The sequence below is a fragment of the Haliotis cracherodii genome, unplaced genomic scaffold, assembly GCF_022045235.1.
Source record: "Haliotis cracherodii isolate W230 unplaced genomic scaffold, xgHalCrac1.p SCAF_13, whole genome shotgun sequence".
NCBI lineage: Eukaryota > Metazoa > Mollusca > Gastropoda > Lepetellida > Haliotidae > Haliotis > Haliotis cracherodii.
In genome coordinates this window covers 8,800,569-8,827,695 of record NW_027266268.1, presented here as the reverse complement: position 1 = coordinate 8,827,695, position 27,127 = coordinate 8,800,569, and the positions used below count along the sequence as shown (strand labels likewise).

Genomic DNA, 27,127 nt, shown 5'->3' with positions numbered 1-27,127 from the left:
TAAACATTCAGAATTTGAGGTGAAATTATAACAAAGACATGTTATCGACATGTTAAGCATTGTCATCATTTTAAAATCTAAAATATCAATAATGGTCTTTTTGTTTTAATAACAGCAATCAACTTTGGTAATTCAGGGTCTTGATGTGAATCATGAAAATAAATGACAAGTATTTTAGTCATGTTGCTGAAGACATCTGGGAGAGACATCTTGTTTGTCGTTGACTCATGGAAAGTACATTGCTGAGGAACTTCACATCATACCATATATGGACATGGAATCCACCATACTATTGTTTTCAGGCTGCTCCCTCCACTGCACTGCCCCCCTGCACATCTGATTGGTTGATATCCAGTTCCATGTTTAGCTTTTCATTTTGTCGCACATACCCATGCGTTTTCTGCTGTTGGTGTAAATATGATATGCTGCCTTTACCTTGTTGATAATCGTATTTGTTATATAAAATATAATAATGGAGGTTTGTGTTGATTCATGAATATGTAGTTACACATTGATATATACACCTGATTAAAATGGCAGTCATGCTTCCACCAATAGTATTCACATTCAAATTACCATTTTGTTGTGATGTAAAATCAAGATTTACCCCTCAAGTTGACAACATGTTGTCTGTTGAAATAAATGTATTCGAAATCATTTTTAAATTCAGACTTGATATTTTATCATTTTCCTTCAATAATTGAATGTATAAAATTAATTAGCAAAGTTTACGTTCAGAACCTATTTCCTATGCTCTTAATTCCTCCTCAATGTAAGCAAAGTCAGCGTCAAATTGCAGGAGGTATTTCAAACCCCCCAAAAGGCATTTTTTTATTACTTAGTTTGCAGATCCACCATTGTTCAAATAAAAAACAAAAACACAGTTGTTTTTCACTCTCAGTGTCAGCTAACATATGGAAATGATGGCAAAAAAATAACGAATAATCAGGAAAGGGAAGTAACTCTTGAATGGTCAAGCACTGTTACAATTCACCCTACCAACAAAAACAACAACAACCAAAACCTATTAGAGCAAATATTTTTTATCTTTGGTGGACTGTAGACCAAGCAGAGACCATATACCGGCATAGATATCGGTATATGGTCTCTGGACCAAGTAGTAGAACAGTGCTTGTCCCGCATCCACTAACCCACCACTGTTTTGTTTGGTTTGTGCAAGTTCTGACATCTTGTTTCCAGCTATTTATGTCCCTTTCCGCAACAAGTCCAGTGTGTTTGCCAGTCCCATAGAAGCAATCTTTGGTATGTTTGCCATGTCCGTCGGTGACTTCGAAGACTTGTATGAAGACTTTGAAGTTAAGCTCCAAACTCCCTTTAAAGAACTGGCCGGAGTAAGTCGGTGATAGGGGCAGTGTTGGGTCTTGTGCCTGTTGAAACAGTGGGTTATTCTGTTAATTACCCAATGTCAGTAATCAATAAAATTAAGATGTTTGTCAATTTCGGTTAACGCTGCTTTGAACAGTATTCCAGTTATATCACAGCATTTCAGCTTAATGTGGGAAAGTGATGCAGGTCTCAGACATTTACCACTTTGGTGATAATCACAGATTCGAGGATATTGTTATGTATGAAGTCATGGCTAATTAATGACATTATGCAGTATTTTACTGTGCAACATCATATTGCTTTAATTTACCAATCAGTATCGGTATATGTTTGATGCAGAGATATGTAGGAATGGCATAGCCCTTGATCATATTAGTCTAGTGATTATTATGTTTTCTTGATGTAATGACTTAAAAATATAAATCCTAAACAGGCTTCAGTTGCAAGTGTAGACTAGTAGCCAGGTAAATACTATCTGAATATTTGCCCTGCTTGTTGTCCCTTACCAGAGATCATATACCGGTATATGGTCTCTGCCATTACCAAAGCATGCCGTGCACGCCTCACCCTCACAAATGAGGGTTATCCTAGCTTTCACCCTCACAAATGAGGGTTATCCTAGCTTTTCCTAACCCAGTGCTGTTGTCAGGTAGACCACTGGTACGAAGTTTGGCATAGTTTGTATAAATGATGATTGCCATCTGTTAATACGTTTCTGCACAAAAATATCCGATACAAACAGAAACATAGATTTCAGGTCAAGGCCAAATGTGTTGATAATGTGCCACTATAGTGTGCCATGTGTTGATAATGTGCCACCATGGTGTGCCATGTGTTGATAATGCCACTATGGTGTGACATGTGTTGATAATGCCACTATGGTGTGCCATGGGTTGATAATGCCACTATGGTGTGCCATGTGTTGATAATGTGCCACCTTAGTGTCCCATGTGCTGATATTCCACCATGGTGTGCCATGTGTTGATGATGTGCCACCATGGTGTGCCATGTGTTGATAATGCCACTATGGTGTGCCATGTTTTGATAATGCCACTTTAGTGTGCCATGTGCTGATATGCCACCATGGTGTGTCATGTGTTGATAATGCCACTATGGTGTGCCATGGGTTGATAATGCCACCATGGTGTGCCATGTGTTGATGATGTGCCACCATGGTGTGCCATGTGTTGATAATGCCACCATGGTGTGCCATGTGTTGATAATGCCACTATGGTGTGCCATGTGTTGATAATGCCACTATGGTGTGTCATGTGTTGATAATGCCACTATGGTGTTCCATGTGTTGATAATGTGCCACTATGGTGTGCCATGAGCTGATATGCCACCATGGTGTGTCATGTGTTGAGTACTAAGAGAGTTTGCTGTCCCTAGATTCTGTTCATGGCCTATATGATCATGGTGACGCTGCTGCTGGTGAACATGCTGATCGCCATGATGGGCAACACGTACCAGGTCATCAGTGAGACTCAGAAGGAGTGGTTCAGACAGGTAAAGAAGAGACCAAGTCACTGAGTTGGGTTTAGTGCTGCTTCCAACAGTATTTCAGTTATGACATAGCATGTCAGCTTGATGTGAGAGGAAGGTCCTAAGTGATGCCACTTACCTATTTGGTGAAACCCACGAGCATGGGAGTGGCGCTGACAAATTTAGAATCAGTGCGAATCTGGAATAACCCAGTCAGATGTTTCTGGAATACCCTGAAGGACACATTAGATGATTGTGATGAGGATTGTAACTGTGATATGATTGTGTGATGATTGAGATGTGATTGTGTGATGACTGAGATATGATTGTGTAGCGATTGAGATATGATTGTGTGATGACTGAGATATGATTGTGTAGTGATTGAGATATGATTGTGTGATGACTGAGATATGATTGTGTAGTGATTGAGATATGATTGTGTGATGACTGGGATATGATTGTTTGATGATTGGGATGATTGTATGGTGATTGAGATATGATTGTTTGATGATTGGGATGATTGTATGGTGATTGAGATATGATTGTGTGATGATTGAGATATGATTGTGTGATGATTGAGACATGATTTTGTGATGATTGAGATTTGATTGTGTTTGTTGTTTAACGCCACACTCAGCAATATTCCAGCTACATGACGGCGGTCTGTAAATAATCAAGTCTAGACCAGACAATCCAGTGATTGACATGATGAGCATCGATCCATGCAATTGGGATACAATGACATGCATCAACCAAGTCAGCGAGCCTGACCACCCGATCCCATTTCGACAAGCATAGTCGCCTTTTTACAGGAAGCATGGATTGCTGAAGAACTATTCTACCCCGGACCTCTACGGGTCAGGTATGATTGGGATATGATTGTGTGATGATTGAGATATGATTGTGATGATTGTGATGATGATGATGATGATGATGATGATGATGATGATGATGCCAACCTACCTCTTCAGTGGGCCAAGATCGTCCTGGTGGTGGAGCAGAGCGTGACAACAGATGAGAGACGCCTGCAGCAGTTCAAGTACTCCCAGCCAATGGCAGATGGGCGCAGGGCTCTGGTCATCAGGTGGCACCAGTCGGTAAGAACAAATTCAAAACCAAGACCAAACTTCAATAAAACACAAATATATAGAAATCAAGCATGTTCACTGGCAGGCAGTGTTTAACTTTTGTTGCTGTTGTCGTCATGATGTGAGATCACTGTATGGTATGGTGGGTTGTAAAGGTCTACAACCATCCTCATGTTGGACTCCCAGATCAAACTGATACAGTTGTTCTTCTTGCTCCCCTGTTGATGTCGGCGTTGTCAATGTTGCAGGAGAAGGAGAAGGAGGAGCTGAAGCGGCTACGTGAACTACACAAGCAGCAGCAGGAGAAACTTCGCCAACAGAAGCGGCGGCTCAGCATCAAGAAGCGGAACACCCCCAGTACACTGATATACCAGGAAGTCAACGAGGGCACTTACAATTTGTGAACCGACAAATCAGATTACAGCTAGTGTTTGAACTGTCCAGTCAGATTATTGCAGAAGTTTGAACTGACCAATCAGATTACAGCTAAAGTTTTGAACTGTTCAGTAAGATTATTGCAGAAGTTTGAAAAAATCTTTGCAAAAATATTTATATTCCCAATTGAAGTTGGTCTTCTTACAGTGCATCAAATCCAAATATTATTCCTGTCAATAATGGTTGACAAATAAGATATGTTGAAGACGATAATAATAATATTTCCCCTAGAAGGAAATGTTCAAACCGAAACATTGTTAATTCTGAAGAAAGGTTGTCAAATATACAATTAAGTAGAATCAGTTCTATTGTGTACACTGAGTGATTCCTCCTATGAAAAAACTAAACTCATTAGCCAACAAATATTCTGTCATATGATGGTTGTTTAAATTCTGCCACATTTCATCAACAAACCAGCAGAATCTGCACTTGCCAAAATATGTCACATCAGCATTTCCTGTAGCAAACAAATTGGGATGCAGATAATAGTGACAGGCTGCATGTTTGCTTGGAGATATGTTGTCACACAAGTAGTATTCACTATTGCCATAAATATTGCCATAAATAATGCAATAAATATTGCCAGCTTCGTTTCAATTGCCTCTTGTCAATGCAATCTACTTGGCTGAGTTACTTTGAGTTGCTGTGTCTGGGACTCAAGCCTAGCCCCTGTACTCAGTAATTCAGGAGCTAGGAAATTAAATCATTGCTTCATTGTTTAAGAAAAAATATTCCTGTTTGGGCTTATGTGTTTGAGCATTAAATGGGGTCATATTACTGTGTTTTCAAGCAACACCTACTGATACTTAACATAATCATGATAATTCAAGTGCTCTTTTAGGCTTAAAAAAATAATGGAATTGGTTCTCAGGCAATGGCTTTTGAAATAATTGCAAGGTGGTTTTTTTTTGGTTTTTGGGTTGTTCAAGCTAGTATTTAACCAAATATATTTAACAATAATTTCGGGGAAATCATTGTGTTCTTAAGTATTGTAGCATTTACTGCTGGGGTTGTGTGTTTCAGATACGGAATATTTAAAGATTTTGTTTGTTTTGAAAATTGAAATTAAAAAAAAACGTGCGGCAGACTTTTTGATGATGCGGGAGGTGCCTGAGAACCAAGACTATTATGTTTTTAGCCTTATGTTTTTAATATTAATATAATCATTTTTGTTGCAAAATAATATTTGAATTATTCATTTATGATTGTTATATTTCATATCTTACTGCTGATATACACATTCCATCCATTTGATAATATTTTTGTATTTACCATTTATTGTATATACATGTTTATGTTTTCGAGATAGAATCAAAAGTGTGAACAGACTAGTCCTACATAGCAGCTCGCTATGTCCAAATGTTAGTATGTCGTAAGAAATATAGATTTACAATTGTTTACATTTTGTGAACTAAAGTTTTAAAGAAAAATGTCAAATATTGGACATATGGACATTATTTATGTCATTTTTAATCAAAGTGGGGTTTTGTCTGGGTAAGGATGGGGGTAGGTGGTGTGGTGTGCTGAGGTCATGAGCCAGCCAACACTTCATGACCTTCCATTTCTCTGAAGTATGGAGCCAAACAATTCTTTGTACCCACAACACATTATTATTCAGAACTTCAAGCATGTCTAGTGAACAAGTTATTTTGGGGTAAAATCTGAGAGCAATATTTTTACAGAATTTTACAAAAATCCATCCACACCCCCATTGCTAGTCACAAGTGATTTCTTCACTCCAGAGTGTAAACCACCATATGTTGTCACTGTCTCCTTCTAGGGGTACACTATTACATTGTAGGAATACAATGCTACATTCAAGTAGTACATTACTACATTCTCAGAGTACATTATTCTAGAGGTACAATGTTTGCATTCTAGGAGTACAATATTTCATTCTGGATAACTAGATATAATATTTTTCTCCTAAAATGTAATATCCCTAGAATGTAATGTTGTACTCCTAGAATGAAAGTGTTGCCCCCTACTACAACTATTGTTTTCCTAGAACATAACATTCTAGGAGACAAAATAGTACATTCTAGGAATACAATATTACATGGTACAGTATTACATTCTAGGAGTACAATATTACATTCTAGGAGTACAATGTTACATTCCAGGAATACAATAACACATTCTTACTGGGGGTGCAATATTACATTCTAGGAGTACAATATTACATTTTAGGAGTTTAATATTACATTCTATGAGTACAATATGACTTTCTAGAAGAACAGTAGTACATTCCAGGAATACAATAACACATTCTAACTGGGGGTGCAATATTACATTCTAGGAGTACAATATTACATTTTAGGAGTTTAATATTACATTCTGTGAGTACAATATGACTTTCTAGAAGAACAGTAGTACATTCCAGGTATACAATTACACATTCTAACTGGGGGTGCAATATTACATTCAACAGTATTACCATCATTACATTCTGGAGTACAACACAACGTATTTATGTTCTCCAAGCTTGTCAAAATCCAGGGTAGCTATTGTTGATAATTACAATAATTCATTGACCTTATTTTTGTTATGGGGGGCACGGGTGGCCCAGTCATCTAAAGCACCATGATTCGCTGTCCAGAATTGCGTCCCTTGGGCACGCCAGAAACCTATGAGTGTGGGTTTGAATCCCAGTTCGTCCCGATTATGTTTCTAGGTTTGTCAGCACCATACCCGTGCTTGTGGGTTTCACCGAAGTGGTAAACGTAAGAGACCTGCATCACTTCAGGCTTTCCTCCCACATTAAGCTGACACGCCGTGATATAACTTGAATACTGTTAAAAGCGGCGTTAAACCCAACTCACTCACTCACTATTTTTGTTATGATAATGGACTGTGCCTTTTTTGTAGATTGTGTTAAAATACAGTAACTCCACTGACAACATGAATTTGTCATATCTACATGAATGTGGCCATTAAATTGTTGTAATCCTAGAAAGTGTTTATGTCATAACTATCACACTTGTTCATTTGCTTATTTGAAAACTAGGGTACTGTATACTCTGTGTTAAAGGCATTATCATTTTATGCATCATTTTCATACTTTACTATTTTTTGTTAGATTCATTTTCAAAACAAAACAGTTTTTCCTGAAGAACTGTATTGATACATTTAAATTGTAAAATAACACGTTTGTTATTTTGTTTTACGATGTTATTATTGAAATAGATATTTGATTTATGTTTTAATTTTTTTTCGTATTTCAGAGAATTGATTTGTGGCTTTGAAGGGAGGTGGTAATTGAGAATCAATAGTTATGTAAAATAATATGTAAAATGAAAAGACAAATAAACCTGCTTCATCAGTATGTGAAAAGTTCTGTCTTTTATGCAGTAGCTGTCATCACTGAAAAAGCGTAAGAGGCGTTAATTGTATCAGGTGGACAGGTTTGCTGACTTGGTTGATGCATGTTATCCTAACCCAATTATGTGGATTGATGCTCATGATATTGATCGTTGGATTGTCTGGTCCAGGTTCTGTACCCGTGGGCCTCTGCTCCATTGACTTAAGGAGCATGATCATCACCGTCACATTGCGAAAACTATAGTATATAGTTGACTGAACCGAAATACACATTGACATGTTGTCTTTGGGTCCAGTCAACTATATACTATAGTCATCTGCCATTAGAGCATGCTGAAGATCCGGGGTTGAATAGGTCTCCAGTAAGCATAAAAAGATGACTATGCTTGTCGTAAGAGGCGACTTAATGGATCAGGTGGTCAGGCTCGCTGACTTGGTTGTTGCATGTCAACGTCATATAGCTGGAATATTGCTGAGTGCGGCGTTAAACAACAAACAAAAACAAGAGCATGTTGACATTCAGTCCGCCAAGTGTTTCAACCTGCTCTGGATAACCAGGTTTTGCCAGCTCTTACCTTGAACTGGACTGAATCTGTCTCCATGTTGCTATGATATCATGTAATTAATATATGAAACAACCCTAAACAAGCAAGCAAACAAAATAACCCCAAAAATTGAAATTCTTTCCAGGCCTTTAAAACAATTAATTGTTTTAATAATTTGTAGGGGAAACAAGATCTGCTTGTCTTGATTATCATTTGGTATTGGGGACCTGTTCTGACCTAGAATCCCTACAGGGACACGAGCATATAGTACTGGGGACTTGTTCTGACCTAGAATCCCTACAGGGACACGAGCATATAGTACTGGGGACATATCATGACCTTGAACCCCCGCAGGGAGACACACATGAAGAATAGAGAATCTGTTAGGGATTGGAATCCTCACAAGAAGACAAACAGGATGTACTGCGGGCATTTTCTGCTCCAGACCTACAGGACATCACGTAACGAACTTTCAATATATATTATCAGTACATGCAGGGACATACTTTAAAATGTCTCCCATCTCATGAGTATAGTCTGAAACGTTTCCATGTTCACAATCAAACTAATGGACAATGAATCAAATAAGAACATAACCTTTCATAATTCTAAGGTAAGTGACTTAGTTGTTCAGTTTCATTTGTTAAAACCACAAGATGTCAAATAGCTGGAGCTCTTATCTTATCTAAGGTAACAACATGTGCAACCAATGTCGCATGTAGGATCCACGTCATAGTTCTCGTCATTGAGATTGTATCTAGTTTGGGTATCTTTCATTTAGCAATACAGAAAACAAAGGCACCAAGCCAAAACATTCATTGTTGTCATGCATCTAGCATTCAGGCATATATACGTCTTGTAAAGTCGCTTCCGGTTTCGGGAAACATGCCAAATATTGATTATATGTTAAAACCAGAAGGTCTAATGGTTTCAGCTCCTTTACTGTGGGAGTTATTTGTTCTTCCTGTTTGGATCATGTCACCTTAGGTTACGGGAACAACAATCTCACTGGAACAGAATTTTATATTCATTTTGTAAAACATTACCATGAATTGTATCCTCTGTCTTTTAATGACTTACAATTTGTTTCATTGTAAATCTTCTGATGACTCGTACCCCGGACAGCGCCACATATGATTTTAAGAGCTTCTAAGTGTAATCTTCCCAATAAGTTAGCTTGTTCATTAGTACAGTTGTCCCAAATAAGACATCAATAGTGAAAATATTTTCCTGGGGACACATCTTCTAACCCAGAATCAGACTAAGTACACTTTGGAATGGTATTATCATGGAGCAAAGACGGAAAACCAGCTTGGTTAATGTCCCATGGGTTAATGAGTTAATGTCCCATTTTGTCCCAAATATGACATCAATAGTCAAAATATTTTCCTGGGGACACATCTTCTAACTCAGGATCAGACGATGTACACTTTCGAATAGTATTATGGAGCAAAGACGGAAAACCAGCTTGGTTAATGTCCCATTTTAACATTAAGCAATGCAGTAGCAAGGCAAATAGGTTGTTATAACAATGCAAAAAGGATGTTATTTTCAACCGGCCTTGCTATTTGTCTGTGTCTTGACAGCACAGAATTGGCATGAATAGTGGTGTTATAGTCGACATATTATCAAGCTTAACAATAGTTTTGATGGAGACAGGCCTTAATCGTCTCGTTTTGCTTTTACACTCCCAGCAGATGCATTTACAAACCACTCCAACTGTGTTAGGTAAAACAGGCTGCCTGGTTACAAACGATTATGAAATTAAAACGATGGTCATTATATTGTGATAACGCCATGGATGGGAGAAATCGACAGAATGATGTTTTTTGCAGGTAAATACCACATATTTTATCTGTAGGGATAGTCAGGAAGGACTACCTTATTCAAACAGAAGAATTATGTTTGATGTTGGAAAGCTACGCTGGACAGCCATCCTGTATTCCAAGGGACATGTAATTAGATCCAGCAATGTGATTGCTGTCTTCACTAATGAGTGAGTGAATATTGTTTTAGTGACGCAGAAATATCTAAGCTGTCACTGCCGGGCTTGTAAAAACACCCCTCGATCTAACAGTTTTTATACGAGCCGACCTCGATTTAACCTCACTGTCCTCACCCCTTATGTTGGTTTAAGGGATTAAGGGCTACAGCTCATTGCATTTGTGGTTATTGTGTGTGTAATTGAAGTGGGCATAAGGTGAACTGTTCTCTCAGAGTAAACGCTGTTTAATTAATGTCTAAATATATGGGTATCTGAGACCTTATTGTTTCATCTCGTTTGTAAGTGAAACGTTGACGTTTGTAACTCCCTTTCTTTCAGCCCATCAGCTATTTAAATTTCTGTCATGTCAGAGAGACCAAGAACACGCACTCATCCACTGCACACATTACCTAACACATAGAACCGCATTGCCAACCACCCTCAATCTAAACAAGGCTCTCACTCTAGAAGCAATACTAAACCCACAAAATATACTAGAAAACTTCAAGGCCTTAGGCGTATTCTTAATCAAAACGGAACTAGTAAAACGCATCTAAAAACACTATAATCCACCAAATCAAAATCACATAAACAAACAAACATCCACCATACCCAGCTCCCTTAGTTCTACTCCCCAACCCCATCGGCATCTATTCCAAATCTAAAAATTCCCAAATTCTTTATAAGCAACCCCTAAAGCCCCCTCTTGGGTTGCACACACCACTTTCGCCCCTTTCGGAAACACATTAAATGACCTGGCCGGGCCCGTGTGCGAAATGCGCGTCAGTCGGAAAGCGCACGTTAAATCTCCAAAGTAAGTCAGAGAGACATCGATCTCTATCTCTGACATTGCGTTTGCTTCAGTTTAGTGTTGTATGTGGTAAAATCAAAACAAGAGTAAGAACCAAATGTGTTGCAGCTTGTAAGGTTGTTGATTGTTTAACAGTTTTACATTCAACCAGCATCAAACCAGATCGAATACCGGAGTACCGCGGCGACGGGGTAGGGGAGTGATTAAAGCGTGTGCTCACCTGGCCGGGCCCGTGTGCGAAATGCGCGTCAGTCGGAAAGCGCACGTTAAATCTCCAAAGTAAGTCAGAGAGACATCGATCTCTATCTCTGACATTGCGTTTGCTTCAGTTTAGTGTTGTATGTGGTAAAATCAAAACAAGAGTAAGAACCAAATGTGTTGCAGCTTGTAAGGTTGTTGATTGTTTAACAGTTTTACATTCAACCAGCATCAAACCAGATCGAATACCGGAGTACCGGGCCGACGGGGTAGGGGAGTGATTAAAGCGTGTGCTCACTCACTCACTCACTCACTCACTCACTCACTCACTCACTCACTCACTCACTCACTCACTCACTCACCCACTCGTAAATATGAATAATACGTATACATGAAATGTATGACTGAATAAAGTATATGAACAAAGTTTCTGAACATGTGGAATATGTATGTATGTTTCAGAATTTGTTTCATCAATAGATGGTACAGTGGTGACCATTACAGTTGGGCCTAGATTACTGCAACAGACTATAGTTCATCCCCCTATGGTTAACCCATCTACTATAGCTGACTGCACTTCTACCCAGAACAATAGTTGAGGGCATAGTGAAGTGTGCTCGTTAGGTCATGCAGTTCCATCACTCCTGTATGCTCAGTCATTCCGTTATCCATATGCTCATTATAATTTTGTATCACACTCAGCTCCATTGATGGCGTTGTCCAACTCAGCTCCATCACTCCGTTATCTCATACAGCTCAATCAATCCCTTATTTCATACAGCTCAATTATTCCGTCATCCCGTCATCTTAATCTCTCCGTTTTCCCATCCAGACCAACCACTGCAGCTGACACTGCACACCGAGTGCTGATTCCTAATATTAGCCCTATATCCCATCCAGTGTTTCATAAAATAGTTACGCAATAGACTGCAAAGAACAGCGAAGAACGGAGCGTTTTTTAGTTCAGGATAAAACATTGTTGTATTATGACATCATTTCGCAACTTGATGACGTCGTAAATTGGACGACGTTATTTTTTAGAGGGAAGTGTCTTGCTAGCTGTTCCCCATAGATGTAGCTGGTCAACGCAGATAAGCGCAATGGCCGAACGATCGCATCCGAAAAGGGGGGAGATAAGGCATTCGGTATTGAGAGAAAAGTGCAGGTAATATACGTAAAATTGTGAGAATATTAAACTTTACATCCCTGTACATAACATGGACTTGTCCGCAATTGCCGAGGCCGGATTGTATTCAGGAGTCATCATTGTTAAAATTGGGGTAAATATTTTTAAAACTTGTTCTTATTACAATTCTTAGGGCGGCTGTACATGATGTTGAAATCTCATACAGCAGCCCCTCAAGGTTTATTCTCCCTGTACTGTATTGTACGATAAACAACGACCACCAGTCGTGTATTTCTTTTATATTGTAAAATATGCCACTAACACTCAGCATATACGATGGTGAATGAGGGCTATGTAAGTATATGGTGAGTTAGGATGATCTCCAGATTCTGTGTTAAATGCAATACATTAATTGTAATTAGAGGACTCTAAAAAGATTATGCCAATTTATGGAGTCCTCTTATACGACTACAGCATGTCTTGTCCAGGGATGTACATTTATGAAACGTCCCACTGGCATGCAATCAATCAATATTTGTGTTGCACCATGAAATGACGTCTCGATTATCATTTTGGTATATAATGGTTTGATTTTATTTCATTACAAAGAAAGCAAATATATAATTTGGAGACTAGTGGCACATAATTCCAAAAAGCAGACATGGAATAAAATTTACTTTATACTTTTCATAAAATATCATTTATTCTATGTTTCTTGCAGAATAGCCTATATTTTATACAACTAATTCTTCTCATAAAATAACCTTTACTTTATACTTCTCATAAAATAGCCTTCACTAAATACTTCTTTTAGAAAAGCATTTACCGTTTAGACTTCTTGCATTACAGCCTATACTAGTACTTTATACTTCTCCATAGATAACATTTACTTTATACTGCTCTATAGATAAAATTTACTTTATACTTCTCATAAAATAGCATTTACTTTATTCTACTCATAAAATAGCTTTCACTAAATACTTCTTTTAGAATGGCATTTACATTTTAGACTTCTTGCATTAAAGCCTATACTTTATACATCTCTACAGATAAAAATTTACTTTATACTACTCCATAGATAACATTTACTTTATACTTCTCATAAAATTGCATTTACTTTATTCTTCTCATGAAATAGCATTTAGTTTATACTTCTTTAAGAATAGAACTTTATATCTATCTAAAGAGAGCATTTACTGTATACTTCTTAAAGAATAGCATTTACTTTATATTTTTCTAAAGAGAGCATTCACTATTTATTTCTCTAAAGATAGCATTTACTTTCTACTTCTCTAAAGATAACATTTTCTTAATATTTCTTGAAGAATAACATTTACTTTATATTTCTCTAAAGATAGCATTTACTTTTTGCTTCTTGAAGAATAACATTTACTTTATACTTCTGGAAGAATAGCATTTACTGTATATATCTTGAAGAATAGCATTTACTTTTTATTTCTCTAAAGATTGCATTTACTTTCTACTTCTCTAAAGATAGCATTTTCTTTATATTTCTCTAAAGATAGCATCTACTTTATACTTCTTGAAGAATAACATTTACTTTATACTTCTGGAAGAATAGCATTCACTTTATATTTCTCTAAAGATAGCATTGACTTTATACTTCTCTAAAATTAGCATTAACTTTATACTTCTCATAAAATAGCATTCACTTTAAAAAAGAAAAGAATTGACAGTTCACTTCATTAAAGTTTATGTCACAGTACTGTTGGTCATGGATTAAGATCTTCACAATTTTAATGAAGTGATTGTCATCTGGCTCAGTCACATACATATCATTAGCTGTATGTTTGCCTTACCTGCTCACGACAGCAAGGCAAACACGTTGTTAAGCGCATAGTGAACCAGGTGTATATTCCACATGAATTTACTCTGATAAAACGCTATCAATTCACCGCGGCGTCAGTAGCAGCACGACGCCATGTTGGTGCAACTTCTGCTTTCGCTTACCTGGAAGTCCGTCCTTGTGTTGCATGACAATGAATATGGCATTGGTAAGTCCGAGTTTTACTGCTTTGATATTTCTTCCAGAATATTTTACAACCTTGGTTCAACCCGAGACGAAGTTTAAATGGACAAGATATGTAAATAAATAGCTAAACGCATCCAAAGTGTATTTGATATCATATGAACTGAGTCGATTACACAAGTCGATGAAAGTGACACAATTCCGAGACTTGCCTTTATTTTTTATAGACGAATGTTGATATTTGTTGCATAAACAGACAAGGCTGTGTGATATTATATACTGTATTGTATATTACTCGCAATCAATAAGGCCGAAAATAATGTATCAAGTTGAAGACTAACTTGACTTCTGAGACCATCTTAAAGTTATGAACGCGTACACCTCGCAATTATAACAATATGAACTTGTTTTACGTGACTTAAACTGCGGAGTAGCTATTTTATGTACAGTACGATAGCTATGAGTAATCCTTGTGAAATTATGATATGAAAGTGTCTTCCCAAATTCAAAACGCAAAATTAAACAAAGCTATATCTTGGACAAATGATAAATTGGTAAAGATCAACATGGTCACCTTGTAGATGTTCCCTTATGAAGTGACAGTCAAAAAGTGACGTCACCTTTAGTATAATGTTACCATATTAGGACGTTGCAGCTATTGAACATTTGGTCTTGCTTGCACTCAATCACATCCTCATAAATCAAAGAGTACTTGTTGTTACCCTGCCTTTTCCTCGGCATTTAGGGAATTATAAAAGGACTGGCCGGTTTGGACATGGTATCTCCATGGGTCCACTCCACATGGTACAAAGATGATCGGAGGTAATTTTCCTATGCACAACACAGCTTCTATTATGGTAGAAGGAAGGACTTGGTCTCGTTTTTGAAGTAGGCGAACAATATGTTCCATTGAGTTCCTTTTCTTATCATTGGTGAATAGTTGGTTCCTTTGTTAAAAAAACAAAAACAATGCTAATGTAATATAAGTCCCTTCTCGAATGTATTTCCTTGGACATGACATAAATATAGTTATCATACCTCCATGTGAGAATGATGAGATCTGATTGGTCCACGTGATCTTGATAACGACTCCGGCTCGTGGTATAAAACCTAACGCGGGACGCATGAAACCCAATGTACCCCTCGTGATCCTGCTACAACATATATTATTAGACACAGGGTATAACAACATGTATTTAGTATAGGTTTCAGATGCCGATAGTTTCTTTAATAGAAAATAATGTTTCAGATCCCGACATTGGCCGTTCATTGGAAGCATCAGGGATTTCCTATGTGGACTATGACATCTACAGCTTCTCCACAGACGAACACCTGCTGACAATCCTGGGAGATGTGGAGAAGGTGTTCAAGTCTACTATCAACGTGCTTTTCCTCTGTGACGTCACTGCAACTGTTACAGTCTTACATCAATTGGTACGTCAAACAATATATACATATGTAAGAAAATAAATAAACACAAGTTTCGAGTGTCCCAAAGTTCAAATCTATGCCGTTCAATCACGTATTACAACCTCAACGTCAAATTTATAAATTGTATATAAGTATCAAGCTGAATGTACCTTTTGCAACTTGAAAAGAACATTGATCACATCTGACATTTTGTAAGCTGTAGTCTCGGACACGATCACTGGATCAGAACACTGGACGTATTTCACTTTTATCTGTGATATGTTAAAACTTCAATGTATAGTAAACTACGGTTATAACGAACACGCTTATAACGAACTGACGGATATAACGAACTTACCTTTTTGGTCCCGACTATTTGCTGTAGTTATGCTGTATATATGCTTATAACAAACTACGGTTATAACGAACTAAAATTAGTAGTCCCTTTGAGTTCGTTATAACCGTACTTTACTGTATTATAAGTCAGTTTACTTCCACACCAAAACAGGTGATTAATCAAAGGAGTATGTCATTGAGTCAACTATCACTACGTGAGGGCCTCAACCTTCATGATCATTTGATGAATGGCATGACATTGTTGCTCTCTGGAGTAAAACAAGTATTCCATTTTTACAGCAAATGAATTCCCTGCATTGCCACGATACTTCTCAATTGTTGTTATCTATGCAAATTTGTTGTAACCGTTTTCACAGTCATCGAGTACCTCACATCAGCACGTACTATTATGTGCTATTGAACCCGCCACTAGAACTCCTGGTTAGCCGAGACAGGACACGCACACATTCATCGTACTACTTGTCGTGGACTATCCGCTTTACAATGGTTACCCCAGTGGGCGGACCTCATTCGTAGTCCACCGGGTTAATTGCCAGGTCATAATTCAACGTATCCTGGCTTATCAGCAATAATCATTAACCACCCTTATACAAACATGGATGGTTAATTTTTTGGGGGTATTTCACCGCTGCCACAGTCGTTTTCTTCAGGAATATCATATTAAGTATAGTTCTTTTCTTGGCCTTGGACAATTGCTTTAGACATTGGTCATATCAAGGATCATGGTCATCCTCAAAGTCAAAGCCTGAACACATTCTTACTATATATAAACACAACTTTATCATGCAATCTTTAAGGTGGATTTAAAACATTAACTATTTGATTGGATCATGGTCATGAGAACATGCACCTTTCTCATTAAGGTACGTTGAGACATGGGAGTTTCGGCTTTAAAGATGTACTGGATGTAATTGGAATTGCGTATAACGTTTTTTGGAAGAAAGCTAGAAGCATGGGAATTTTTTCTTACATGTGTCTTCCAAACTGGAAGTGAATGTTTCATTCTTATGAAGGTCGTAAGTTGCATGAAATGGCTGTACGAATCTTAGCATACCTTGGCAAACCTTCTTGAGATTTATCTGCTACTACATTGAGACAAATCAACTTCACACATAACTGCTTTCCTTTCCCAGTCTGGAGTCTGTGGAACAAGATCCAACTCCTCGGTCGACTGGTGTCACGTCTCACGGGTGCTGGTTGTCGGTAAATCAGATGATTTACCTGTACTCCTGGACAGCAACATTACACTGGAGAATGTGGCACTGCTGGAACTGCCTACAGGGAAGGTTAGCAACTGTTTCATCAACAGGGTGTCATATGCTGGGAAGTTGTTGAAAATATACAATTTTGTATAATTGATAGCAGAGCTGTTTATCCTTTCTTATATCGCGTTGCACGTAAGGTTCCAGGGCAGAAACGACCTCCTCCACGCATTGACCCTGAAAGTACAGCGACAGTGCCCTCTCTTGAGGACTAAAGTTGTATTTGTTGATTTTCATCAGCTGATGAACACAGTGTTTTACACGAGCGCTTCATGGTAAATTTTCTCGCATAATCCACTGTCTTTGGCATGAATTTGTTTGTCTCTTGGTTAATGCCACACTCAGCAATATTAACCGAAATGAAACGTCGCAAGGAAATCCCTCGGCTCCACACTGCCGTGTATTGCTTGCATGGTGCCTCCTCCAACGGTAATCCCCGGGATCAGCAGCTCACACTGTTGTGGTATGAATCACACCCACAGAATGTTCATATTAATCCACTTTCAGCATCAACAGTACCTGGATTTCCTTCCAATTCCAACTTAACTTGGCGCAACTTCTGCTTCATGTGAATGACTTTGCCATAGCCGCCACTTTATGACTTTTGTAAGACCAAGGAATGTAACTCCCAATGAAAGTTTTGTGACGAATGACGTCTCGACAAAAGCAACTCTCCACGTGAATATTCGATTTGAATGTTTGATGTTTGTTGTTTAGTTGAATGTTTTGGTTATGATTAATGTATCTGTAAATATAAAGATTGAAGTTGTATTTGTTGACGTTCATCAAATGAGCAAGTTTACAAGGAATCGCATCATCAGCTGAATGAGACACCCATCAGTCAGATAATACATGATGTACCATCTCACGTATAGACTTTGAATATCTTTGACCCAAATATCCCGAACAATTTCATGTTGAATAAGTCTATGTTAAACTCATTCATGTATGTTTGATAGCAGGGACATTCTTCAAAGACAAGGCTGTGGACACTGGTGTTCCACCCTGATGGACGAGCGTTCACAGACGTGGCTATCTACAATGAGACAGTGACAAATCCTACAGACGTGTTCCCCAATGTGAAGTTCGGCTACAATGGTCGGCAACTTACTGTCGTCATGAGAGTGAGTACGAAACTTATTTTCTTAATACTTTAAAATGTATATATTGCTGTCAGTGGCTTTACAAAATATTCTTAACTTTCGAGTTCATATTGCCATTTTCTATTCATCCATATTTCTATTTTGTGCCTGTAGTTTTTTTATGATGTGTCTATCATTTGCTATGATGTGGGATATTCGAGGGCGGATGAAGCCTTCTTGAAGTTGAGGGATGCATTTTAGGATCATGTGGTTCCTGTACAATCGTTTGATGAATAGGAACAATCCACAATTCAATTTGCGTTTGCAAGTGTATTTGTTGAAACAATATTACCAGATGAGATAGGTTTTGGGTTGTAATACGTTTATATTATACTTCTATATGAAACTTCTAAGTATACATGCTTGCTGCGTCTACCAAGTGCACCATCTCCCTCAGTTCTTGTGAGGCAGGTATGCCATTTGGAAGGAGTACTTTTGTGCCGTGTCAAGCAAGAAACAAATACTCTTTTATGCAAATGGTGTGAGTTGTGGGTTCTACGGATAGGGCAGGACATGCTTACCCTTTTCGTGAACACCTGGCGTCATCACCGATTTTCAGTGATCCATTCATATAATTTTCACCGCTATTTTGGCGTTTTTTCGTCCAATAGAATCTGTTTCATTGGAAAGTCACGACTCTTTGTTCTCTAGCATTGACGTTTTATATTTACAAAATGGCCACCATTTGTGATGACGTGAATGTAAATTCATACTTGCAGGAAAATCACTTTGGAACAGGGCACGTGACAATGAATGAACGGAGGGTATTTGGGTTTACTTTCCGTTTATTGAAGCTGTTAGCAGAAGCTATGAACTTCAGGTGAACTTATAATTGATACACACAATACGTGGTGCAGTAATCTGTCACATGAAAAAAGGCAATACTGACTGACCTGAATTCTATATTCATGAAACAGTCCTATCTTAAAGTAACAACTTTCGGTTGTCAAAACACCATAGTTGATATTTCTTGAAATGACCACAACGCTTCCTCCCGATCTAAGTGTGATGTTATTATTGATCGCCGTAACATGGAAACTAAATAATTATTTACACATTTATTTAAACACGTCGATTTAAATTTTGTTTTTGATTGATAAAAATGCATCAAGAATTCATAGCTAGTATTAATTACAATATCTTTTTTATTAAAAGTTACAGGATTATACCACCAAGAGAAGATGATTGGGGCAAGGACATTAATGGTTCTTGGACAGGACTCTTAGGGATGTTGCAGAGAAGGGTAAGGTGTAGCAGATACGTAACAGGGTATATCTCTGGGCAGAATTCGACCCAGTTCCCAAGAAATAAGGATCATGGTTAGTTTAATCAAAATTGTTAATGTTGAGTTTTCGTATTAGCCTTTATCATTGTTAACATGGTTAAGTCTTGTTTGCCTTGCTCAGACTAATTATTTACAACCTGCCGTGATGTGACCAACAGTTTTAGAATAAGAGTCGTGATAGCAACAAGGACTAGATGAGACAGAAAATGATGTAGTTAGATAACGTTTTACTCACCAGCTGTGATACATAGCAATTCCAAAGTCATGTAATTGAATATATTTATCTTCAGAAAGTCATAAGACGACAAGTGTCGCAATATAGTCAGAATAGTAGAATGGACTCTGCTTTTAGTAGATCTTTCTTTTGACTGTGGAAAACTGTGCTTCTGCTTTTATTTATCTATGTGGCAGCTGAGATTGATGAAAATTAATTATTAGTGACTGTCAGTGGTATTAAATGATTAAAGCGCTGGTAAAATGTTAGCTAAGACTTATAGTCAAGATGAGAAGTCTTCAATGAGGGAAATTGAAATTAAGAAACAAGCGTTGACTTGCTTCTTGGTAATGATTTAGCAGGGTTCAAGGTTTGGGCTGTTCCAAGTGTTAGCACTGAGCCAAGCTCTTCAGAGGGCACTGAATCACTTCTGGAAGAAATTCCATGTATATTTCCTTTACATGCTGTGACTATGGCTAACAAGATCTCCCAGGCGATTTCAAACGAGAATGATGGTACTTATGATCTTGCTGGTACCTTTGTGGATCATTCCTTCAGGATGAGAGTATTGTTGTGTTGATCAGTACTGCTACTTTATGGGGGCTTATTCTGTTCTCTCTCAAACGCAGCTAATTTCTTAGCTGAGTGACGATCTTGAAATTAAAGTACTAGCAAGACGACCACTTTCCCCCGATGAGGCGATCAAGGAAATTGTTTGTTTTTACTTCTAAGATGGTGCTTTGATCAAGAAATGGAGACTTCCAGAATATACTGCTGAAGATGAGTAGAAAGATTTTCACCATATTGTCGTTCCTCAGCGATTTAGGGAACAAGTGGTGAGCTTGGTCGCCGTTGACAAAACTTACGATACGAGTATATGTTTGGCTCATTTCTTCTGGCGTTTCTTATATCAGGATGTGTCACAGTCTGGTTAGACTTGTCATGCATGTCAGGTGGTAATTAGAAATTTGAGAAGCATCAGAAATATATCTCCTCTTTTGAAAGAATCCCTTGCCTTAATTTTGTCATTGCAACATTGTTATGTGTATTTGGGAACCGATCACAATCCGCTGACTTTTCTCTGAAAAAAGAACAAAAACCAGAGATTGGTGAGGTGGAGTTTGTCTTTGCAAGAGTTTGATATTGAGATCAAGCATATCAAGGGCAAAGACTGTGATTGTGGATGCTCTTTCAATTGATTGGATCAGTACACAAATGCAGTTCATTCTAATGATGCAAGTATGATGTATTTTATGTTTTTTAATACAGTATGAAAGGTAAACTTCAACTTTGCATTCCAACTTTCTTCTTATGAGAAAGTACAGTGTTATCTGCCAAGAGATTGTTGTAAGTTTATTTGTAGCCATTGTCAGTGGAAGCAAATGATAGAAGTGCTGGTGAAATGGCAAGTGCTATGGTGGCCATATACTAACAGGTAGTGTGATTACAGTTACCACTCTTGGTCGCTTGAAATATACATGGCAGTCTTAATCGTTAAGATGTTTTGTGATGTGACAGTTTCTAGAACTCTAAGAGTGACACAAATGCGATTCGATTCGACTTGAGTATCAAGTTGCCAAGTGCTGATGGTGACCCTTGAAGGTCCGGGGTAGAATAGGACGTCAGCAACCCATGCTTGCTATAAAAGGCGACTATGCTTGTCCTAAAAGGCGACTATGCTTGTCGTAAGAGGAGACTAACAGGATCGAGTGGTCAGGCTCGCTGACTTGCTTGATGAATGTATTCGTATCCTAATTGCGTGGATCGATGCTCATGATGTCAATCACTGGATTGTCTGGTACAGACTCGATTATAAAATAAACCTATCTGAAAATACCAAATTCATGCCAGCTTCCAGTTCTAGTATGTATGCAAGAACAGAGACAGTGGGCAGTAAAGCAATTCTGGAGTCCACTGATATATAATATATGGGCCTGTTACTTCTTGCTGCTGACACTTATTTTATCCATTGTATTGTCTTTTGTGAAACTGTGTTTCAATATAACCTGGTGATTATTCAGTGTGCGGGTGTGGTCATTTACTGATTCCAAATTCAGTTCTGTACAAACAGATTTCTGAGTTAACCTTGGCATTTCAATTTGTCAACACAAGCTGTTGAAGAACTGATGTTTTGGCGATGGGAGCCGTGCCAAATTTTCACTTATCAGAGGGGGACACAAAGTACATGAACTAGACTACAAGTTGTCAGACTTTCATTTATGTGGAAGCCTTGGTGGCTGAGTTGGTTAGATCGCTGACTTTGTATGCTGGCGTTTAGGTGCCTCAATCTGAGAGTGTGGGTTCGAATCCCGGATTTGAGTCAATCCAGGACAAAAGTCAGAGAATATGCACTTAACTCAGCTTCAATGAATACCAACATGATGATCATGTAATAGTTTTCAAACCTAACACATTCTATTACACAGCACATTATTATGTAGATGTTACGGCTTTTGCACACACACATTTGTTTGATATAGGAGGCAGACCTGGCACCGGAGATGCTGACTATCCACAGTGACCGCACTGCAGTTGCTGATTACCTCCTGCCTCCTGTAGCTGAAAGCAAACAAATGATTCTATACGAGAAAGAGGATGATGTTGACGAGGACCATCTGCTGATTTTTCTCCGGTCTTTCCAACCTTATGTCTTTTTCATGTTTGTTGTTTCACTGACTTCATGTATTATTGCTATGGCATCTGTAAGAATATTTCATAATAAGAATGGATTCAATGCTCCAGTGACTTCAAAAGACAAAATACAGAGCACTACATCAACAGCCTTTGAGATTTTGGGGGCCACTTTGAAGCAAGGTGAGAAGATATGCCATTTCACGCTATTAAAGAACTGATTTATGTATGTATAGTCTAATTAGGCAATTATATTCTTATGACCTTTTTGACAACTGAATACTGCAAGACTTTGTTTTTGTGTTTTTGTACATTGTTACAGTGAATTCCATTTATACTTCAGTGAATCTCTGTTAATAGGAATAGAACCAAATTGCAGGAATTTCACTATATGTTAAATAAAATGTGTTTTATATGTTGCATATTGCATACAGGATCAACCATTAGCTCATCATATGACTCAGACCGGATTCTTGTTGCGGCATGGTGGATGTTTACAACCATTATCTCTGCTGTCTACTGTGGGACCATCGTGGCATTATTTGCTGTAAAATTAGAAAAGCTACCATTTGCTAACTTGGCTGAGTTGGCAGTCAGAAAAGACTACACAATAGGCTACGATTCATCCAGCATCACTGAAACTCTTTTTAAGGTAAATATAAGCGACAAAGACCTTTTCCATAATAATAATAATCAGAAGAGGAAATCAATTGTACGATTCCGACTACATCATGGTGCATGAATCACTGAATCACTGTCAGATGTTTGCAAAAAGGTGAGCACATCTGCCCCAGCGGTGGCACCCATCACAAAAACTTGCAGGGGCATGTCAATTGTTAACCTGAAAAAACACAGGAACATATGGCTTAGTGAAAATAGGAAATTGCATCGGATATATTTTATGTCACTGATGCGTCAAAATTGGAAATGTCCTCTACATGTTTACCTTAAAACATTTTGAAAGCTTTGATGAGGCCTTAAATATCGTATGACGCTCTTTGAAATCTTCGAAAGCTCAATTGTACCACAAAAGAGTGACATGTAGACACCAAAGTCTGCTGCTGGAATATTGTTCGACATAAAAGGAAAGTTGAGTATTGGGAAGTTGAAGTCATCCCTCTTTAAAAAAAAGGACAGTGGTTCGAAAAATTACTGTGCAATGAAAAACGTCTATGACTTTAGTGCATTATATTTGTATGTACCTGGAGAAATATTAAGCACTCCCTGAAACGATGAATAATAACATGTCACCATTGATTTCAACTGTAATGGCAATAGTGATAATGACAAGAATGGTGTTCCGTCGTTAGAATGGGACCATTCATGTTTGATGGTGTCGTTAGAACACACAGTGACATACACATGCAGCATACCACTCATGCATTCTCCGAAATGTAGTATGTTCGGGCATCAAACATGGGTATTTAAATTTGCTGTCTTTCAGTGTTTACTCATTGCATGTGAACAAAGCACAGAGGAGCAAATATAGAAAATAATCAGAATCCATTCGACAGTGTTGTCCTTTAAAGCTGTCGGGCTTCAACTGGACACTACCACAACACAGTAATCAGTCAATTGGCAAGAAAACATGTTTAAACCAATGTTGTGAAGGATCTTCAACGTTCAGTACGGCCTCCTGTGATGCCACTGCGTGAACGATTACTACGACGACAGCCAGGTGCAACAACTCCTGTCCTGAAGTGACAATGACTATCATATCTACTCCTGTCCTTGAGGAAGTATCAGGTATGGCGTCCTCCAGAGAGTCATCAAACTCCACCCACTAGCAGATAATCATTATATGTTCCTTATGGGATGGTGTGTAGCATGACGACCTGAGGGTCTGGAGGAAAATATATTGGTCAGATGAATTCAGGTTCCTGCTCCATGTCAAGCATGATTTGGGAGTGTACATAAGAAGATTGCAAGCTGGACCTGGTCAACATCCAAGACAACATCACAGGAATCCGTTGTTCTCTCCCATTTCGCCAACAAGACCTCAGTTCATTGACGATAACGCCACACTCCCAATTGTTCCAAGACAATGACAGCCTACCTCCAAAACAATGCTGTGACAACTCTGCATTGGTCCATTATGAGTCCAGATCTAAATCATCCAATCTGATTAAAGTCGGATCTTAATGCTGCCTAATGCTTCACACAGATTTGAGAACATCATATTACAGATCACGTCAGAATGTTGACCGACCAATGAAATGGCAAAGACGAAGTCGACATTAGCCAATCGGAGAGCAGTTTTCTCGACACTAGTTTCAAACAAGCAACTTCTATTCCAGACTACATTTTGAAAAATATTCAAAATTTGAAAGCTGAACAAAACAAACTTATGGAATGGCAGAGACTGTATGGCAGTACTTCCCATGTTTCAAATGTTCATCCATGGAAGCGAGAGATAGATGATGAGTAGATGACTCTTACAGGTCCAAACTGTCATTGAGAATACCCTTGGTGAATCTTTTTGAATTACGAAATTAGAAAAACAGATCTGGTAAGTATTGATCTGATTGGTCGGACGAAATGACGCTCTGGCGTGACCTGGTATATGATGTACTTTGATATTTGTTTCGTGGTAGCAAGAACTGAGAGCTGATTTTACTGAGATTTTGAATTACCTTGAGCACATTTGGAACATCCTTGGGCGTCGCATACATGCCCTCCTTCTGCTGACAGTGGTGATGCAGCTCATGTTGTCAGTGATTTCATACCAGCACTTCTTTTATTAGTCATTGAAAAAATGTCTAGGGGTATAATTATGGCACCAAAAGAAAGCAATAACATCCAAGTGAATCTTCTATACTGTCCATTTCAGAATTCAAAGCAGTCAGATGTCATGGCAATCAAACAAAGAGTTCAAGACTCTTCAGCCAGAGATCCTGATGTATTCAGTAGCAATGCTTCCAAGCACCTGCAAAAAGTCAAGGAGGGAAAATATGCTTATATAGCAGGCTTAGTACTTATACCTGTAAGCAATGCCGACTGCAAACTAAATGTGATTGACACCAAATTTGGAAGGACGTTTGAGTCTTTCCATCTTCCAAAGCGCTCCCCCTTCAAACAAGACTTCCAGAAAAGGTATGATCCTGTAGATGTGTCTATTTTGAGAAGAAATCTTAACCAGGGTATGAACTGTTCTGAATACATTGGTATATTATTTTCGACTGTGTGATTGAATTATGTCACGTTTGGACAATCTTTTAGAAACATTATGAGATATAAGTGGGTGAACACCACAAACGTGCTTTGAAGATTCTAATTAGAATAGATTGCACTGATTCCTTTATTTGGGTGTGTTCAGTAGAGTAAGCTCTTGACATTATATGTATTATCTTGTCATGAATGCACAATGCCTAATCTTGTCATCACCAGCATGTACCTGCTCAGCGACAGTGGCATCCTGCAGCGCACCTACCAAGAATGGTTCCCGTCATCTGCAAATGACGGATGTCCAGGAGAAGACCACAACCCTAAAGCCGTGTCACTGATCAAGATCCAGAGTATCTTCTTTGCAGTGGGGGTGGGGCTGTTCTGCAGTTCCATGATCCTGGTGGCAGAGATTGTTTGGTATAAGATGAAACAGAAGTTTCGTCAAAGTTAAATGGGTTTGGCTGCAGCCATCTCAATAAGTTGTCCATTAAAGTAGCTTATATCAACTGTGGCAGGAAATCAGCGTTTTCATGGATTGCCAGTACCAACATCTACATCTATGGCTTACACCAAAATAGACTTTCTTTCTGTTCAGGGATACGAGGGCTGGTCAAAAAGTTCAACTATGGGCCACAAAGTGAACTAGTCAATGTGGTACATTGTAGGAGTAGTTCATTCCAAGTGTATTTGGTCTATTGAGGCCGTTTGTATATTCGTGGCAGCCAGTTGAACGTGATAGGGATTCAAATGGACACAGAAAAGGAAGAGAACGAGTACCAAACGGTCATCAAGTTTTTGACTTGACAGAAAAGTACTCCCCAAGAAAAAAATGACTGCATCTCACAAGTGTATGGGGATAAATGCCATAGCTATTCCACTGTTAAACGTTGAGCAGCTATGTTTAAGGCTGGCAGAAAAAGCCTTGATGATGACCCAAGGACTCGACGTCCCTCAACTTCCATCAAAGAAGATTCAATCAAGGAGATAGAAAAACTTATACTGTCAGATTTACATATTACTATTGCTGAACTTAAGGACAACACGGGTCTAATCAATGGATCAATTGAAACTATTATTCATGAACATTTACAAATGAATACGATATTTGCACTTTGGGTGCCAAAGTTTCTAAATTCTGATCTTAAGACAAAAAGAACTGACATTGCCAGAGAAAATTTAGAGTTAATTAAGGAAGATTTCGTCAAATTCAAAAAGAGATTAGTAACAGGAATCCATGGAATGGCACCATTCCACTTCCCCTGGCACCAAACAAATTCAGGTCTTCAAGATCTGTGGAGAATGTTATGGCCACTGTATTCTGGGACGATTAC

The 27,127-nt window shown here is 38.3% G+C and overlaps 2 protein-coding genes across 2 annotated transcripts in view; both read left to right on the top strand.

Annotated features, from left to right (window-relative positions):
- LOC139458846 (transient receptor potential cation channel subfamily V member 5-like) overlaps window positions 1-5,249 on the top strand; it is a 33,341-nt gene extending 28,092 nt beyond the window's left edge. Inside the window, exons 14-17 of the mRNA XM_071240273.1 lie at window positions 1,201-1,352; window positions 2,740-2,856; window positions 3,804-3,929; window positions 4,169-5,249. Coding sequence (XP_071096374.1) covers window positions 1,201-1,352; window positions 2,740-2,856; window positions 3,804-3,929; window positions 4,169-4,324 — 551 coding nt within the window. The 3' untranslated portion in view covers window positions 4,325-5,249. The remainder of the gene's footprint in view (window positions 1-1,200; window positions 1,353-2,739; window positions 2,857-3,803; window positions 3,930-4,168) is intronic.
- A 9,033-nt stretch (window positions 5,250-14,282) lies between these two features.
- Window positions 14,283-25,818, top strand: LOC139459443 (glutamate receptor ionotropic, kainate glr-3-like). Its single transcript, XM_071240891.1, has 9 exons — window positions 14,283-14,349; window positions 15,580-15,764; window positions 17,231-17,383; window positions 18,319-18,483; window positions 19,221-19,321; window positions 19,657-19,744; window positions 22,481-22,814; window positions 23,066-23,283; window positions 25,462-25,818. Exons 1-9 carry the CDS (start codon window positions 14,283-14,285, stop codon window positions 25,816-25,818), a joined length of 1,668 nt encoding a protein of 555 aa, XP_071096992.1.
- Window positions 25,819-27,127: the final 1,309 nt, after the last annotated feature.

Bases quoted from the DNA above. Each gene is read 5' to 3' on its own strand.
- LOC139459443 (XM_071240891.1), top strand. From the start codon at position 14,283: ATGTTGGTGCAACTTCTGCTTTCGCTTACCTGGAAGTCCGTCCTTGTG. The intron at 17,384-18,318 runs GTTAGCAACTGT...TATGTTTGATAG, and splicing joins TGGAACTGCCTACAGGGAAG to CAGGGACATTCTTCAAAGAC. The intron at 23,284-25,461 runs GTAAATATAAGC...TGTCCATTTCAG, and splicing joins TCACTGAAACTCTTTTTAAG to AATTCAAAGCAGTCAGATGT.